The sequence below is a fragment of the Haliotis rubra genome, unplaced genomic scaffold (genome assembly GCF_003918875.1).
Source record: "Haliotis rubra isolate DU_JTF1 unplaced genomic scaffold, ASM391887v1 Scf337, whole genome shotgun sequence".
NCBI lineage: Eukaryota > Metazoa > Mollusca > Gastropoda > Lepetellida > Haliotidae > Haliotis > Haliotis rubra.
The window spans coordinates 952,936-973,176 of record NW_025767010.1 but is presented as its reverse complement, the minus strand read 5'-3'; the positions used below and the strand labels follow the sequence as shown (position 1 = coordinate 973,176).

Here is a 20,241-nt window from a genome sequence, read left to right as displayed (position 1 = left end):
TCGATCAGACCTTTCGTCTGGTGAAAAATGTCTGTTATATATTTTGATTTGTAAATAATCGAACCTAGAGATACTGATTGTTTTAATAGATATTAATTGTTTTAATTTGGATCCATATTTAACTTAATGAGTCATACTTGTATGTTCTGTGGTGACCTACAGCCCACCAACCAGGTGTCACCCATTTGTTTTGTGTCATTTTGAAAAGATTTTAGTCAATGTTTACCGTAATGGTAACGATATTTTTTATGAAATTGTATCTGACTGTTTTAATATTAATTTCTGTTGTGCTGTGCTCAGAGAATGTTTCCGCTAAATGTAGTTATTGCCTTCACATTGAAGCCACATGGGTTCAAATTACTTTTTTGTAATTTAATGTTCACATCCATGTTCTTGTTAAGTTACATAAAAACCCATAACAGCAATCAATAAAGATCCCCTCATAATGAAATACACATGCTTTTGTCTACAATTTAAAAGAATTGTCACACCTGTTTGCTTTCTGACATTGGGTGCCATATAGCTGAAATATTGCTGAGTCCAGCATTACACAACAACCAAACAATCTTGACATTGGTACATTGTATTGAAGCGGCATAGGGTATCATTAGCTTATTCTAAAACGTACTGGTCATTCTGCACGTAACTGTCAAATTGAATGTCCATCATACTTCCAGTGGAGTACTAGGTTAGATTATGACATTAGGAAGCGATTGTACATCATTAAACTATTTCTCAAGTATATAGAGAATACGTTTATTACCTTACCGTCAGAATAAAATATGTGCGTAAGCCCTATAGTTGTTAGAGTTGTTAAACAGCGTATGGATGACAGGTTGTTTTATGGGCGCTGCCATCTTTGTTTACGAATCTCTTGCATGGTCACGTCACTGCAGCGGGTGCAATTCGATTGTAACGTCATTGTAATTAAGGATAAAAGGGAAATCTGCTTTTTTTGGAAGCTTTAAGCAGCTAAGCATCTCTCCACCAGATCAAAGCAAAGTTAGGAGGTGAAGATGGCAGAACATTCACCAGGACTTAGTATATTTTATAGAAGTAATTTGTAAATGTTAACCAGGACTTATAAGAATTATTAATAATGAATTTGGTGAATTTCTAATTTGGGTTATCAGTTAGTTGTTACTGTACTGTAGGACGTCACGATCAGCATGTACCGATGTAGAGTAATGTTCTAAGTGTCTGTTTAAGTGTATATTTGTTGATGTGTTACTGTATTAATAAATTATTATTGTTGTTGAAATGAATCTTGTACGTTTTTCCACAAAGTTTCATGTTGCTGTTTCAAAAGTTTCGGAGATATGGAAAGGGGAAGTTTCGCGGGTTCAGAAACCAATGCCAAGTCTAGCCATTAGTAAACGTCAGCTAGTTAATTATATATGCATGGAATGCCGGGTCAGAGAGGTAAAAGGGCGGTCTTCCCAGGAACTGACCAATCAGGAACAAGTACATTGTATAGTAAAGATGGCTGACGTTTTCTATGATCTAGACGCGAAGCGCAGAAGTCTTATACAAGCGAATTAAACTGAACACAATAGTTTACATACCACAAGTTTAATTATCTTAATCAGCAATATATTTTCTTGGAGTAACACGCCAACTCGGTAGTGTAATGCAAATTAGGGGGCAGAATTTAGACATGTTTGTAAACAAATTTGTGTTACCAGATTATCAGTTAGGATATCAAATTCTACACTTATACGTTCGCATGCACGAGGGTACATATTTTAGTGACTCTGACTCTGAGCATCAAATAGTATACCTTCCCCTGTTTGGCATTACAGTATGAAACCCATTCCTGGTGCCCCCTGCCATGATACTGCTGTAATATTGCTTGACTCACTTAATCTCAATTTCCTGACATGAACTGTAGTCCATATCATGAAAACATGATTATTGTTTCACATTTTCTATGTTTTAACCTCTCAACAAAATAGAACTGCAGCAGTGTTTCATTTTTCCCAAACGAGAGTGAGGGTAAACATGGTAATGCATAAAATAATATGGTTAAATAATAATAAATAGGCCGTCTCAAAGACAGACAAACACTGTAGAGTCAAGATGTGTTGAATTTACACCAAGTCTTGTGTTAAAGTAAAAGCTTAGTCCCTGTGTAATCCTTGTATTAAGTTGTAAAGTCAGTGTTCGATTTAAGAGAGGTTAACCTACTTGCACTAGGTGCAACCTAAGATAAAAACCTAGTTGCACCAACCAAATTCCAGTTGGAACGTAGTGTGTTAAAACGTCAGAGGTTTCGGTGCACATAAACCTATTTCCGTGATGTAGTACCATGAAACCATATCAACACAGAGGCACAGCTGATCCCTGTTTACAAGAGCTGTCATAGCCGAAGCATGTATATGAATAGCAATATTTCAGTGCCATAGCTATTCAAAGTTTAGAATAAAAATTAGCTGACATATTTATGCTTATAATGTTATATTTATTGTTGATTTATTTCTAAAAAATTGACATGCACCTTGTGCAAGTTAAGACTCATACCTAGGTTGCACTTTGTGATATTGGGTTGCACCAATGCAAGAAACACAGCACTAAATCAAACCCTGAAAGTCATCATTTTGCAGTTGTGTTGCACATCAGATGATGCAAATTATTTTTGTAGGGATTTTCACTTTTGACATGACAGTGTTTAACTGCAGCTAATGTTATTAGGTTATTCACAAAATTCTACTGTAGAAATATCACTGAACTTTCACGTGCCTAAGATAGCAAATGGCTTGAAAATATGTCCAGAAATATCATGATAACCATGATCACATACAGTGCAAACGTCACAGTATTCATGTGGTACAGTGGTGGTGGTGTAGCCCAGTGGTTAAAGCGTTGGCTCGTCATGCAGAAGACCCGGGTTCGATTCCCCACATGGGCACAATGTGTGAAGCCCATTTCTGGTGTACCCCGCAGTGATATTGCTGGAATATTGCTTAAAGCGGCGTAAAACCATACTCACTCACTCATGTGGTACATACTGGTATTATCCAAAAGTGACTGCCACAAGAGATATCAGATATGACATGCTATAGGAGTTTAATGAAATAACAACCAACAGATTTGCATCTTTAACCTTGACAATCAAATGGCATCACTTCCCTCTGCCACTGAAGCTTGTTAACTGTACTGTTACGCTCTGGTCACAGATTAGATTGCAGAATAATTTCAGATGAATACGCTATGCCATTTTACATATGCTGTATTTGGCATTCCACTTACCCAGTAAAGGACAGTTTCTAGTACTTTTGTTGGGTTGAGTCTCATCAATGATTCAAACCCACACCCTCAGAGTCAGTCCCCTAATTGTCAGCACACAAAGTCGTCCGTCTCATCCGCTCAGCCACTGCAGCTTTCACAAAAAATGGAAGTCAGGCAACTGGTAGTCTAGACCACGGACTTCAGGTACCCTTCTGATCAGTGTGAATTGGCACGGCAGCTTTGAATATGCAATGCCATTTAGGAAGTGGTCAAATATAACATTATGCTAGATTTCAGATGAGAAGTGGAATCTCACTCTTGTATATTTAAAGTTGAAATATATATGTTGCTGAAAATAAAAATGCCCTTTGCAAGCTGCAGAGTTTTAAGTGTCAAATTTTTAATAGTTTTGATCTCAGAAGACATAACATATTCTAACTATAGTAAAAAATCCTACAAAGACGAATATGATACAATGGGTAAGACTGCTTCAACCAAGGTGAGAATATCTGTTGATTCTATGGAATAACATATTCAGCATCTACAGAAAATTAGCATGAAAACCTGTACGTTGAGGTACGGTAAGTGTTAATTGGTCAATAAGTGTCTCATGTTTTTATAAAGGGTTTACATTATTACATGATTAAATCTAATATTGTCCTCCTGTCATTCAGGGGTCGGTTGGGTAGCCCAGTCGTTACTTCATTTGCTTGTCATGCCAAAGGCCCAGGTTCTATTCAATGTTTGAAGCCCATTTCTGGTGTCCCCTGCTGTTGTATTACTGGGATATTGTGGCGTAAAACCCAACGAACTAACACAGTCACTCCAGTCATTCAAATCAGCATAATTATCTTTACTGAATCAATATGATGACATTAAAGCCATTTCTTGTCAATAATTCTATGTAAATGAAACATCAGTTAACCATCATTTGAAATTTATTTTTCAGGGAGACAGCTGGAAAGATGATTTTTACGAGTCTTTTGAAGAGACACCTCTTGTGGTGGCCATTATCACCTATCTGGCTTTTGGCATCCTTGTGGTGATTGGTCACATCAAGGAATATTACCGAGTGTACATAAAATGGGAGAAGAGAGCGGCCAATGAACCAGGACATGAGGTACAACACAGTGAACCTTTACAACACACCTTCTATTTCAGTTGACAGTTTGGTCCCTTGTAACTGCACCATAATCATAAGCTGGCCACCCCCATTATACTTCAGGACAAATTGGTCAATGTATAACTGCACCATACACAGAATCAGGCCACCGCTATTATTCATCAGGACAATTTGGTTCCTCGTAACTGCACCATACACAGAATCAGGCCACCCCTATTATACATCAGGACAAATTGGTCCCTCGTAACTGCACCATACAAAGAATCTGGCCACCCCTATTATACATCAGGACAAATTGGTCCCTTGTAACTGCACCATACAAAGAATCTGGCCACCCCTATTATACATCAGGACAAATTGGTCCCTCGTAACCACCATACAAAGAATCTGGCCACCCCTATTATACATCAGGACAAATTGGTCCCTTGTAACCACCATACGAAGAATCAGGCCACCCCTATTATACATCAGGACAAATTGGTCCCTCATAACTGCACCATACAAAGAATCTGGCCACCCCTATTATACATCAGGACAAATTGGTCCCTCGTAACTGCACCATACAAAGAATCTGGCCACCCCTATTATACATCAGGACAAATTGGTCCCTTGTAACTGCACCATACAAAGAATCTGGCCACCCCTATTATACATCAGGACAAATTGGTCCCTCGTTACTGCTCCATACTCAGAAAGTGGCTTCTCATATCATACATCAGGACAAATTGGTCCCTCGTAACTGCACCATACAAAGAATCTGGCCACCCCTATTATACATCAGGACAACTTGGTCCCTTGTAACTGCTCCACACTCAGAAGGCGGCCACCCCTATTATACATCAGGATAACTTGGTCCCTCGTAACCACCATACAAAGAATCTGGCCACCCCTATTATACATCAGGACAAATTGGTCCCTCATAACTGCACCACACTCAGAAAGTGGCCACCCCTATTATACATCAGGACAAATTGGTCCCTCGTAACTGCACCACACTCAGAAAGTGGCCACCCCTATTATACATCAGGACAAATTGGTCCCTCGTAACTGCACCACACTCAGAAAGTGGCCACCCCTATTATACATCAGGACAAATTGGTCCCTCGTAACTGCACCACACTTAGAAAGTGGCCACCCCTATTATACATCAGGACAACTTGGTCCCTCGTAACTGCACCACACTCAGAAAGTGGCCACCCTATTATACATCAGGACAAATTGGTCCTCGTAACTGCACCACACTCAGAAGTGGCCACCCCTATTATACATCAGAACAACTTGGTCCCATGTAACTGCACCACACTCAGAAAGTGGCCACCCTATTATACATGAGGACAACTTGGTCCCATGTAACTGCACCACACTCAGAAGTGGCCACCCTATTATACATCAGAACAACTTGGTCCCATGTAACTGCACCACACTGAGAAAGTGGCCACCCCTATTATACATCAGGACAAATTGGTCCTAAGTAACTGCACCACACTCAGAAAGTGGCCACCCCTATTATACATCAGAACAACTTGGTCCCATGTAACTGCACCACACTGAGAAAGTGGCCACCCCTATTATACATCAGGACAAATTGGTCCCTCGTAACTGCACCACACTCAGAAAGTGGCCACCCCTATTATACATCAGAACAACTTGGTCCCATGTAACTGCACCACACTCAGAAAGTGGCCACCCCTATTATACATCAGGACAAATTGGTCCCTCGTAACTGCACCACACTCAGAAAGTGGCCACCCCTATTATACATCAGAACAACTTGGTCCCATGTAACTGCACCACACTCAGAAAGTGGCCACCCCTATTATACATCAGGACAAATTGGTCCCTCGTAACTGCACCACACTCAGAAAGTGGCCACCCCTATTATACATCAGAACAACTTGGTCCCATGTAACTGCACCACACTGAGAAAGTGGCCACCCCTATTATACATCAGGACAACTTGGTCCCATGTAACTGCACCACACTCAGAAAGTGGCCACCCCCATTATACATCAGAACAACTTGGTCCCATGTAACTGCTCCACACTCAGAAAGTGGCCACCCCTATTATACATCAGGACAAATTGGTCCCTCGTAACTGCACCACACTCAGAAAGTGGCCACCCCTATTATACATCAGGACAAATTGGTCCCTCGTAACTGCACCACACTCAGAAAGTGGCCACCCCTATTATACATCAGGACAACTTGGTCCCATGTAACTGCACCACACTCAGAAAGTGGCCACCCCTATTATACATCAGGACAACTTGGTCCCATGTAACTGCACCACACTCAGAAAGTGGCCACCCCTATTATACATCAGGACAAATTGGTCCCTCGTAACTGCACCACACTCAGAAAGTGGCCACCCCTATTATACATCAGAACAACTTGGTCCCATGTAACTGCACCACACTCAGAAAGTGGCCACCCCTATTATACATGAGGACAACTTGGTCCCATGTAACTGCACCACACTCAGAAAGTGGCCACCCCTATTATACATCAGGACAAATTGGTCCCTCGTAACTGCACCACACTCAGAAAGTGGCCACCCCTATTATACATCAGAACAACTTGGTCCCATGTAACTGCACCACACTCAGAAAGTGGCCACCCCTATTATACATCAGGACAAATTGGTCCCTCGTAACTGCACCACACTCAGAAAGTGGCCACCCCTATTATACATCAGGACAACTTGGTCCCATGTAACTGCACCACACTCAGAAAGTGGCCACCCCTATTATACATCAGAACAACTTGGTCCCATGTAACTGCACCACACTCAGAAAGTGGCCACCCCTATTATACATCAGGACAAATTGGTCCCTCGTAACTGCACCACACTCAGAAAGTGGCCACCCTATTATACATCAGGACAACTTGGTCCCATGTAACTGCACCACACTCAGAAAGTGGCCACCCCTATTATACATCAGAACAACTTGGTCCCATGTAACTGCACCACACTCAGAAAGTGGCCACCCCTATTATACATCAGAACAACTTGGTCCCATGTAACTGCACCACACTCAGAAAGTGGCCACCCCTATTATACATCAGGACAAATTGGTCCCTCGTAACTGCACCACACTCAGAAAGTGGCCACCCCTATTATACATCAGAACAACTTGGTCCCATGTAACTGCACCACACTCAGAAAGTGGCCACCCCTATTATACATCAGGACAAATTGGTCCCTCGTAACTGCACCACACTCAGAAAGTGGCCACCCCTATTATACATCAGAACAACTTGGTCCCATGTAACACAGGCCCCCACTGCGGGTCAGAAAATCGATAAACTAGGCCCCGGTTTAGTATCAACACCCCCTACTATATAATACATAAAGGTTCATCACGGAAATACGGCGACATGATCGCAAACCGGACAATTACGCACACATCAATCAATATATCCTATTTTAAAGGTCTCACCGGGATCAAAAGCTTTTGTCCATATTTCCTATGTGTGTAGGAGGCATATACACGTGCTCTCCGTGGGGGTGCATTTGTTGGAGGTTTTTTAATTGCCAAAGACCGAGTTGCTGTGCCGGAAGTATACCAAACTAGCTCGACTTCACTACCTCCGGCGATCTGATTGGCTAACACATTACACTGAATGAATGTGTTTCTTTAAAAATATTTGTTTTCGTTTTTAAAATTATTCTTACCAAGATAAAACATCAGAAAGTGACATCTTGGATGATAGGCGTTTGAGTTTCCCTCTCATTTTAGCACGTGCATTTGTTATCATTTTATTAACCAATTTGATTATGCTGCGACCTAGTTTTGTACACTTCCGGCACAGCAACTCGGTCTTTGGCAATTAAAAAACCTCCAACAAATGCACCCCCACGGAGAACACGTGTATATGCCTCCTACACACATAGGAAATATGGACAAAAGCTTTTGATCCCGGTGAGACCTTTAAAATAGGATATATTGATTGATGTGTGCGTAATTGTCCGGTTTTCGATCATGTCGCCGTATTTCCGTGATGAACCTTTATGTATTATATAGTAGGGGGTGTTGATACTAAACCGGGGCCTAGTTTATCGATTTTCTGACCCGCAGTGGGGGCCTGTGCCATGTAACTGCACCACACTCAGAAAGTGGCCACCCCTATTATACATCAGGACAAATTGGTCCCTCGTAACTGCACCACACTCAGAAAGTGGCCACACCTATTATACATCAGAACAACTTGGTCCCATGTAACTGCACCACACTCAGAAAGTGGCCACCCCTATTATACATCAGAACAACTTGGTCCCATGTATCTGCTCCACACTCAGAAAGTGGCCACCCCCATTATACATCAGGACAAATTGGTCCCTTGTAACTGCACCACACTCAGAATCTGGCCACCCCTATTATACATCAGGACAACTTGGTCCCATGTAACTGCACCACACTCAGAAAGTGGCCACCCCTATTATACATCAGAACAACTTGGTCCCATGTAACTGCACCACACTCAGAGAAAGTGGCCACCCCCATTATACATCAGGACAAATTGGTCCCTTGTAACTGCACCACACTCAGAATCTGGCCACCCCTATTATACATCAGGACAACTTGGTCCCATGTAACTGCACCACACTCAGAAAGTGGCCACCCCTATTATACATCAGAACAACTTGGTCCCATGTAACTGCACCACACTCAGAAAGTGGCCACCCCTATTATACATGAGGACAACTTGGTCCCTCGTAACTGCACCACACTCAGAAAGTGGCCACCCCTATTATACATCAGAACAACTTGGTCCCATGTAACTGCACCACACTCAGAAAGTGGCCACCCCTATTATACATCAGAACAACTTGGTCCCATGTAACTGCACCACACTCAGAAAGTGGCCACCCCTATTATACATCAGAACAACTTGGTCCCATGTAACTGCACCACACTCAGAAAGTGGCCACCCCTATTATACATCAGAACAACTTGGTCCCATGTAACTGCACCACACTCAGAAAGTGGCCACCCTATTATACATCAGAACAACTTGGTCCCATGTAACTGCACCACACTCAGAAAGTGGCCACCCCTATTATACATCAGAACAACTTGGTCCCATGTAACTGCACCACACTCAGAAAGTGGCCACCCCTATTATACATCAGAACAACTTGGTCCCTCGTAACTGCACCACACTCAGAAAGTGGCCACCCCTATTATACATCAGAACAACTTGGTCCCATGTAACTGCACCACACTCAGAAAGTGGCCACCCCTATTATACATGAGGACAACTTGGTCCAATGTAACTGCACCACACTGAGAAAGTGGCCACCCCTATTATACATCAGAACAACTTGGTCCCATGTAACTGCTCCACACTCAGAAAGTGGCCACCCCTATTATACATCAGGACAAATTGGTCCCTCAGTAACTGCACCACACTCAGAAAGTGGCCACCCTCCCTATTATACATCAGAACAACTTGGTCCCATGTAACTGCTCACACACTCAGAAAGTGGCCACCCTATTATACATGAGGACAACTTGGTCCAATGTAACTGCACCACACTGAGAAAGTGGCCACCCCTATTATACATCAGGACAACTTGGTCCCATGTAACTGCACCACACTCAGAAAGTGGCCACCCCTATTATACATCAGAACAACTTGGTCCCATGTAACTGCTCCACACTCAGAAAGTGGCCACCCCTATTATACATCAGGACAACTTGGTCCCATGTAACTGCACCACACTCAGAAAGTGGCCACCCCTATTATACATCAGAACAACTTGGTCCCATGTAACTGCTCCACACTCAGAAAGTGGCCACCCCTATTATACATCAGGACAACTTGGTCCCATGTAACTGCACCACACTCAGAAAGTGGCCACCCCTATTATACATCAGAACAACTTGGTCCCATGTAACTGCACCACACTCAGAAAGTGGCCACCCCTATTATACATCAGAACAACTTGGTCCCATGTAACTGCTCCACACTCAGAAAGTGGCCACCCCTATTATACATGAGGACAACTTGGTCCAATGTAACTGCACCACACTGAGAAAGTGGCCACCATACAACCTGGAACCTGACTGCCCCTCTCATAACCAAGAGTGGGAGCGTGGGTGGCTCAGTTGTCCAAGTTGTGTCCTTTGGGTGTACCAGTAACAAGCAGTTCAGGATTCGAATCCTGGTTTGCTCCAAATAGGTTTCAAGATACGTTTCAGCAATGTACCTGTACCTGTGCTCATGTGTGTGTCACTGATCTTGACATTTGTTGAAGATATCAAAGAATTCCTTATCAGCAGGTTTATTAATCATGAAAAGCACCTAATGTCATTTATCTCTCATTAATCTCTCACAAACTCAATAGCAATACATGACATAGCTCAATATTGCAACTAGTGTGTTTTCTTAATTTGAGAGGTGACATATCTGATGTCTGCTAAACAAGTGTTATTGACATTAGAGATTTGCCTTTCTCATCATGTTCATAGCCCTGGGGAATTCTTTTGGCACATGTCACATGTCAAAACAAAGGTCAAGGTGAAGGTCATAAGTTTGAAAAAGCTTGCAAAAAACTTTAGTGATTATACTCTCTCAAATAAGTTCTCGCTTTGGTACCTGGTAACTGTTTTTGACAAGATAAGTCAAAGGTCAAGGTCAGTGTTAAAGTTTTTGTAAGTCATTGTTTTGATATTTTTAACTTGACAAGGTGACCTCTCTATGCATGATCTACTTGCATGCATCCATACAAATCTTACCACATAAATAATTCATGTCTGTCAAAAGTCAAAGTCATCTTTGAGGTTATGGTGATAGATGACTGTACCATTCATTACTGCTACTGTTGCATTTTTACTCATGCAATCCTGACTCTTAGTAACTGTTGGATCTAAGCAACTTGTCTAGAACAAGTTCAAGGTGTGAAAATGATGTTTTTAGCTTCAAGGTAAATGGTGATATTTTGACATTTCAACTGCTTTGAAATGGAGAGTTACTGGGCTTTGTTGTGTCAAGTACCTGTAATCACCCCAGGGATCAATTGCCTTAGGCCCTCGAATTATGGAGTCATCTTGGCACCCACTGTCTTCACGGGAAGTCATGTGGATATAAGATGGTCAATGATGTTAGATGTTTTTTATTTATGTTGGAAAATTCATTCACTGATTCAGAAGCAGTTTAATATTATTAATAATCAATTGGGGTGGTGGGGTAGCCTAGTGGTTAAAGCGTTCACTCGTTACACTGAAGACCCGGGCTCGATTCCCCACATTGGTACCATGTGTGAAGCCCATTTCTGATGTACCCCGCTGTTATATTGCTGGAATATTGCTAATAGTGGTGTAAAACTAAACTAAACTCACTCACTTATTAATCAATCATACCCATTTCAATATGTGATATTGCATAATGATCTTCACTATTTGTATCGGTATCAAAGTGTTAGTACATTTCTGTTTTTATCCCCTGCAACATGTTTTGCACGATGTATTAAAATGGACTCTTTCTGTCCGTCCGTGCACATTGGTCTTTTCCGGAGCAGAACTTTAAAACCGTTCAATATTTCTTCACCAAACATGGCACATAGATAGATCTGGTGGTGAATTGGTGCCTTTTGGTAGTTTTGGATTTCTGAATAAAATATATTTGGCGTTTCCATGGCAACAAGTTTGACTTCGACTGAAATTGGTGGTAGTGCTCTATTCCGGAGCAGAACTTTAAAACCATGCAATATTTCTTCACCAAACTTGGCACATAGATAGATATTGGTGGTCTACTGGTGCCTTTTGGTAGTTTTGGATTACTGAATAAAATATATTTGGCGTTTCCATGGCAACAAGTTTCACTTTGACTGAAATTGGTGGTAGAGCAGAACTTAAAAACTGTTCACTGTTTCATTACCAAATGTCATACATAGGTAGGTCTAGTGGTGAACTGGTGCCTTTTGGTAGTTTTGGATTTCTGAATAAAAAGGGTTTTTTTGTGTTTCCATGGTAACAATTTTGGCTTCGACTGAATTTGGTGGTAGTGCTCCTTTCTGGAGCAGAACTTTCAAACCTTTCAGTACTCTCCTTCCACTTAGCTATATACACACCAAAACATTTGACATAATCATAACTCGTAGACATATTCATGAAGAATATTTTGCCTTTGCGGGGGATATTGATGACTTTGTCTTCTTCTTGTTAATTATCATGAGAATTGGTTGACTTTTGTTTCATCAAATCGACCCAGCAGCAAAATGAACCTGAGTATTATCATTACGATTTGTGTCAAATATGATTTCTCCGTCAGGCCAATCCTTGACACGCCAAACCTGTATCAGAGATCTACACACAAATATGCATGCACGCACACACACACACTCTGTAAACTCTGGGCATTGAATACTGAGTAACTCTCGTCTAGCATTAACAGACTCCAGTACAACGTATTGATTAATGTTTGGGTGGGTTTAACAGGTACAAACGTCTACACTATGTTTACTGACTGCTCAGTTAATATCATGGTGTAAAAACACGCATACAATCCACTTACTCTTATCTTGAAGGAAGCCTGTGCCCAAGTCGTATCTGCACTCCTGCCCATAAACAGTGAAATACCATATTTACCATGTTAAGTATCTTGCTTCATTAAGCACCCTTAATAATTCTAACTCTACTTTTTAAAGTAATATCTTTAAGCACCAAGCATATATTGACGGCCCATATTTTCTCATGTAATGTGCTAATTTTTATAGAAAATGACAAAGGAGAAATGGAGCTGAACTTCTTGCCATCTTGAAAGTGTTGAGGAAATCCTGCTCTCAAGTTCACAGGTTTACATGATTGTTTACAGATTTATTCAGAGGTACAGATAAGCTGCGTATCTGCTTAAATTACGCAAATATTTATGTGAAAACTCAATTCCTATTAAGTCTATTGCGTACAAGTACGCTTGAATTTTGGTAAATACTCGATAAATGTGATCTTACATGCGTACACACGAAAATGTCAAATCGTAGCTTGCGTCCCGGTGGATAGATATAATAACTGAGGTATACTGAGAGGTTCTATTTCAGGACATGAACTTAACAACTTGCAGTCTTTCTTATCGTTTCTCATATTACCGATCAAATATAAATAACAAACATTAACATTAAAACTTGTTTATATTTTTAAAATTAATGGAAAACGGAAAAAATACCCAATTGAGTTTGAGTGAGGTGAGTACAGTTTATTTGTTTACCCAAAGGAAAATTAGGATACCCAGTTGAGATGAACACAAGCGAGTACATAACTCATTGACCCCAAAAGTTATCTGTAGCTCTGTTTATTACACAATAAATTGAAATGTTGCGTCAGGATGTTTCCTTATTGGTAGATACCAAACAGTGACCTGTCAAACTGTTACACACATAAACAGATAACCCTGCCAGATGGTGTTGTACTAAGCTGTAAACCATTGTACATGGTACATTATGCAGAAAGGCAACAAACAAGTTAGAGTTGTACGTGTGGTACAATTGTGGTGCAGATTGTATCAATTGATCCTGATGAAAAGCAATCATCAAACTTAATGATGGGTGGCATTCTTAGCTCAGTCTGCCATAGTGACCAGAAGAGGAAACATTTCACAAGATCCCCTGATCCAGATTATGATACAGGAAAATTTCGAGCATGTAAAATATTTTTACCGAAGAGGGAAGTACTATTACGGTTTTCTATCACCTTGATTTGTGAGCTGTTACAACTACAGTTTTTGCTTCTTGGACGTTTGTCCTCTTCTGCCATACTTGGCAGAATCGAGTATGGCTTTCAAAAGCACTGTCATTTGTAACGTTTTCCAAGTACCTAAGTGCTACTCCTTGGTAACATACAGTAATACAACAACTAGCGGTTGGCCAAGTACTGGATGACACTTACAGAGGTAAGGGGAGATATGATTGTAGACATGGTAGGGGGGAAACAGTGTGGACTATTACAGCATTCTCCTTTGTAACTTGGCATCAGCAACCACTGGCATTATCACCTGTATAGGTAACCAAGCAGTGACAGACTTTGGTGCTAACCAATTATGTCAAGCATAGAAACAAATCTTACCAAGTAACCCTCATAGCTCAGTTGTAGACTTTTGTAAACCCCCAGTTCATATTAGGATATTTTTAATGCATAGATTGGAGCGGAGTGGTAGCCTAGTGGTTAAAGCGTTCTCTCATCACACCAAAGACCTGGGTTCGATTCCCCACATGGGTACTATTTGTGAAGCCCATTTCTGGTGTTCCCAGCCGTAATATTGCTGGAATATTGCTAAAAACCTAATCAGCTTAAGTCTAAAACTCACTCAGTTTCATTTACAACAAGAATTTTAATCAAGTGTTTCCAGGCCTGATGCAGATGTTGTGAAATAATTGCTCAAAGCATTACATTCAGCCACAACAAACATTATCCACAGCAGCACTGATGCCCCATGTATGGGATGCTGACAAAATGAATATCAGGGATACTGTTATGATTCACTAGTGGATTCAGCGAATGGAATTCTATCCATTCATGAATTCAATTTGTGGTCATTACAATAGAATAATGGGCAAGATTACAGAATACCAGATACCTATCCGCCATTTTTATTTTGATTGTGCATTTATTTTTGCGCACTTCCGTTTTGTTTCCTTAGCAACGGCACGCCATGAATGAAGGCTGTGTTGAAGCAGCGTTCAATATTAAATATTAAAGCTAAAAAAAGGTAAGATAATGGGGGTAAAGGGGGTACCCCCCTTTATTTAAAAGCCTTACCTACCTTACCTTACCAATCAAAAAACACTTACCATCAGAGTGTTCCCACACTGTAGAGTTCCTTTTCCCAGCATGCATTTGAATAAAATTTCAACACATGATTACTTTTTACTCTGTTTACGTCGGTGAACGCTGTTAAAATCCCCAGTTTAGGTTTCCTAAACCGGAAGTAAGGTGAGGAATTCAATTTTAACCTTATTTTTTACCTTAAATTCGTATTTTTATTGGATCGCTAGCAGGCTCGCGCTCTCTGTTTTTTCTATATATAGGACCCTCACGCTCACAATAGAATGTATATAATTAGGTATCCGGTATTCTGTAAGTGTACTGAATAATGATGAATTCTTGAAAGAAAACGTGTTTTTCACTTGAAATTATCTCTTATTTATCAAAGCAAATATGCAAAATGGAAACAAAATACAAGTGTGCAGTAGCGTAGGTTATGTTACTTTGCCAAGGCCCCTGAAGTTGCACTCAAGCAAAACATTAGGTGAAGTTGTGACTTGTTTCTGTGTCTTTTAAATAATTCAGTGCTACCTTGAAATGTATCTTTCAAGTTGAAAGATATGTTGCCAGAATAAAAAAAACAACCAAATGAATGTATGAGCAAATGGCTAGCATTACTTACAGCATAGACTGATGTGTCACGACTCTTCAACATGTACAATGTATGACCTTTGCATAGTAATTTATGAATGTACCCGGTATCATGTGAATAAAAATGGTGGGAAAAAAGAATAGGAAACAAGTTGTGACTTGTCATGATCTCAGCATGATCAAACCATGACATATACTCTGTTACTGTTTTGGGGTGGTGGGGTAGACCCGGGTTCAATTCCCCACATGTGTACAATGTGTGAGGCCCATTTCTGGTGTCCCCTGCTGTGATATTGCTGGAACTCTGTTACTGTTTCACCGAATATGTAACTTTATAAGTAATATTTCGATCCTGCTGATATTGTATTCGTGAATACATATTCATGACCCTTCAATCACGATACATATCATATTCACCTCATAGTGTATTCATTGCAGCCCTAATTCATACTATGCATAATCTCGATCAGTGATTTATTCATATGATATTACCACAGGGTTGCTTTCCTGGAGAGGCGGTGTGGTTGCCTAGTGACTTATAGCATTCACACTTCATACCGAAGACCTGGGTTCGATATCACATGGGTACAATGTGGGAAGCCCATCGGGTTCGAGTCCCCACATGGGCACAATGTGTTAAGCCCATTTCTGGTGTCCCCCGCCGTGATATTGCTGGAATATTGCTAAAAGCGGCGTAAAACTAAACTCAGTCAGTCAGTCAGTCAGGGAAGCCCATTCCTGGCGTCCCCAAACGTGATAGTGCTGGTATATTGCTAAAACTAAACTCATTCTACTGTGCATGTGACCCAAAGGGGCCACCAAGTTTCATTTGCTACAACCATAGTTTGTTATGAGCATTTTGACTAAAATATACAGCTAACAGAAGCAAAAAATCAGTTTGTTATATCCATGAGTTTGTTATGAGCATGTTCAATATAATCATAGTTTACTGTATGAAAGTATGGTTCCTGTACCATTTCACAAAAAATACCATATAAAATTTAGGTATTTGAAATTAGCCATTTTTCAAATTCTACTGATCACTGACTGACTGACTGAGTTTGGTTTTACGCCGCTTTTAGCAATATTCCAGCAACATCACGGCGGGGGACACCAGAAATGGGCTTCACACATTTTACCCATGTTGGGATTCGAACCTGGGTCTTCGGCATGACGAGCCAACGCTTTAACCACTAGGCTACCCCACCGCCCCTACTGATCATATTGATACTTTCCCATTTCGAAACAAAATATAGCTTGACAGTTTCACCGATTTTATTTTATTGTGACCACCAACCTAAGGTTTTGAGAACAAACTCCAAAATAGCTGTTAGGATTTTGACTACTGCCAGGTTCACATGTACACATTCAGTCAAATGACAAGGGAACCATGAAATCTGGGTATTATTGATCTTCAGTTACCCATGCTTGTCATAAGAGGCAAATGATGGGGTCGGGTGGTCAGGCTCTCTGACTTGGTTGACATGTCATCGTATCGCAGTTACTTAGATTGATGCTGTTGATCACTGGTTTGTCTGGTCCCTATTCGACTATTTACAGACCGCGGCCATATAGCTGGAATATTGCTGAGTGCGGTGTAAAACAACAAACCAACCAAACGAAACCACATGACAAGGATACTGACACAATGATACTATACTGATATCGTGATGTAATAATATCAGTCTAAGTAAACTTCAGTATTATTCGTTACACTGCTATACTGAGTCTAACAAACCCTTAGTAGAAGGTGGCGTCAGCTAACCTTTGAGCGACCTATGACCGTCCAATCAAACGTGTGGTGGTCAAAAGGATTCAACCAATCAGAAAACGACTACTTGTTAGGGATGGTGGGACTTACAAAACGTTTTTTGGATTTTCTCTTCCTTGGTCGCTGACACTGATCTATCAACAAACGAAAATACGCATAAAACACAGATATTTGACCTGCAGTATATATGCTTATTGGTTTCTAATGACATGGTTACTATTAGCTTATATTTCCACAAGATGACATCCTTGAATATTGACAAAAACGCTATGTTCAGTGACTGTTTACTCATTGTGTCCTCTATGTATATCACTCGGAAGCAATCATGCGGAAAATAGCATTCGGAATCGTTCGAGTTTTTGAGGTAAAGGTTCAAACAGTATGTGAGAATGTAAACTTGCACGATTTGGTAAGCTGTGTTCTGATTGGTCAGTTCAAAAGGTTAGCTGACGCGACCTTCTACTAGTACTAGGGTTAGTTAGAGTCAGTATAGCAGTTTAAAGAATAATACTGAGCCTATGTTTACTTAGACTGGTCATAATATTGGAGCATCATGTACCTGGTTCACACTCTCTCAGTCACATTGCCTCCACTCATGTTTATATATTTTTAAATATATTTTTGTTAAAACATGATAAATGTGTTCAAATGTAAACATTATACAAATGCAGGGAGACCAGACTTTCACATTTTGTTGAATTACTGCAAAAATATGTCTCCTTTATTCCAAGCAGAACTGCTTATGAATTTGATAGTCAGCAATATTACATTAGTATGTGAAGATGTGTGCCTTCTGATTAACTGGCCTGTAAACATGACAGTCTTTCAGCCTCTGCATCATCAAAACTAGAAAGTATTATCACCATAGTTACCTACTGAAAGCAATTTGTGATAGATGCATTATCACATTCACTCATACTCTTAATAGTGTTGTTCTCACCAGCTGGCCCAGTGTTAAAATGTTTCCTGAGCTAGTACAGCATATGTAGAATGGAATTATGGCAACCGTGAATTAGTCATTTGGTGTTGACATTTAAAGTGTCAAAACAGTGAAGTATTAAGTGTAATTGTCATGGTCTGTGAGGATACAGATAGCTTACATCAGAAGGAGAAAAATAAAATGTTTGTTTAAGATCCGGGTTAGAATTGGTCTTCGGTAACCATTGCTTGTCGTAAAAGGCAACTAACGTGATTGGGTGGTCAGACTTGCTGACTTGGTTGACACATGCCATTGTATCCCAATTGTGTAGATTGAAGCTCATGCTGTTGATCACTGGATTGTAAGGTCCAGACTAGATTATTTACAGACTGCCACCATATAGCTGGAATATTGCTGAGTGTGGCGTTAACCAACCAACCGTCTGTCTGTATGTCTGTGTGTGTGAGAGGAAGAGGGATGGGATGGGTGATATTGTAACTAACATGGCTTAATGTTGACATTCCATCTGCTAAATATACATGTCAGAAAGCGCATGTTGAATCACCAAATCATCATTATCATCAAAGGTACATGTTGACTTTATTTGGTTATCGTGTTAAACCATTGTTCCGAACATTTATCCCCCCGGCATGTAATCCATGGAAACGTTTTGGACTTAGTCTTAAGTTAAAGGGAGGGGTGGGCTTCGTTTCCGGAGCACAACTCGAAAACCGTTCAATATTTTTCTGCAAAAATTGGTAGATATATCAAGCAAACCTAAAGTGGTGCCTTTTACTATTTACAGCTTTTTGTCATTTTTGTTTTTCTCGGTTTACATGGAAATGATTCAGACCTAGTCTCAAAAGGGAGGGGTGGGCTTCGTTTCAGGAGCACAACTTGAAAACCGTTCAAAATATCTTTCAACAGAACTTGGCAGATATATGAGGCAGATCTTGTGGTGCCTTTTGCTATTTACAGATTTTTGGCATTTATATTTTTCATGATTTCCATGGGAACGATTCGGACTTAGTCTAAAGAAATTAATGGGTACAACAAGGACTGGTCAGCACGGAGTCAGTATAATGTTTACAAGTTTCTGTGTATGGTAAAACCCTATCAAGTGTTTGTGGACAACATCCATCATTTCATGTTATGATGTAAGTAATTGTCCAGCAGTTCTTGCCTAGTAATAACCCAGTAATGACCCTGATTACAAAGACACAATGCCTCTCGCTCACACCAAAAGTTAACTAAAACATCAAGGCCTGGACTCACAATGGGCAGCAGAAAGTGGAACAGCACCTTCTGAACATGTTTCTGATGTCTTTATCAAAAAATAAAATGTTTCTGATTTGATTCATGTTGATGATAGATGTTTGACTCTTTTGTTTTTGTTTTCTCTAGGACTTTGTACCGCTGTATGCGAGTTGGGAGAGTTTCTACACAAAGAATGTATTCCGTCGTATCAAGGATTGCTGGATACGACCAATATCCAGCTGTGCAGGGGCCAAATTTGAAGTGCTGGAGATAGTTACAAAGGACTATGGCTGGAACTATTTGTGAGTACATCAAAACTCCAGAAAAAAAGTTTTTAATAGTTTGTTCACCTATGTCATATATGTAACTTACAATATTCAGGCACATGTAACATGGTACAATACAGTGTTACCCTGTTTATCCAGATGCCATTTGTCCCGAAAACATGGTATTACACATTATTCCAGTATCATGATGGAAGCCTATCTATATTTGAGTCTGGACCAGACAGACCAGTGGTTAATGAGCAAACCCTGTGCCATTGGGTTATGATCAGTCAGCCATGTGACCAGTCCTGAGTACCGCTCCA

General features: G+C 40.5%; 1 protein-coding gene across 1 annotated transcript in view; it reads left to right on the top strand.

The window, feature by feature from the left end:
- The window catches only part of LOC124284458 (serine palmitoyltransferase 2-like), a 38,108-nt gene that overhangs the window by 447 nt on the left and 17,420 nt on the right, over nucleotides 1-20,241 (top strand). The window contains exons 2-3 of the mRNA XM_046720538.1: nucleotides 4,178-4,348; nucleotides 19,800-19,954. Coding sequence (XP_046576494.1) covers nucleotides 4,178-4,348; nucleotides 19,800-19,954 — 326 coding nt within the window. The remainder of the gene's footprint in view (nucleotides 1-4,177; nucleotides 4,349-19,799; nucleotides 19,955-20,241) is intronic.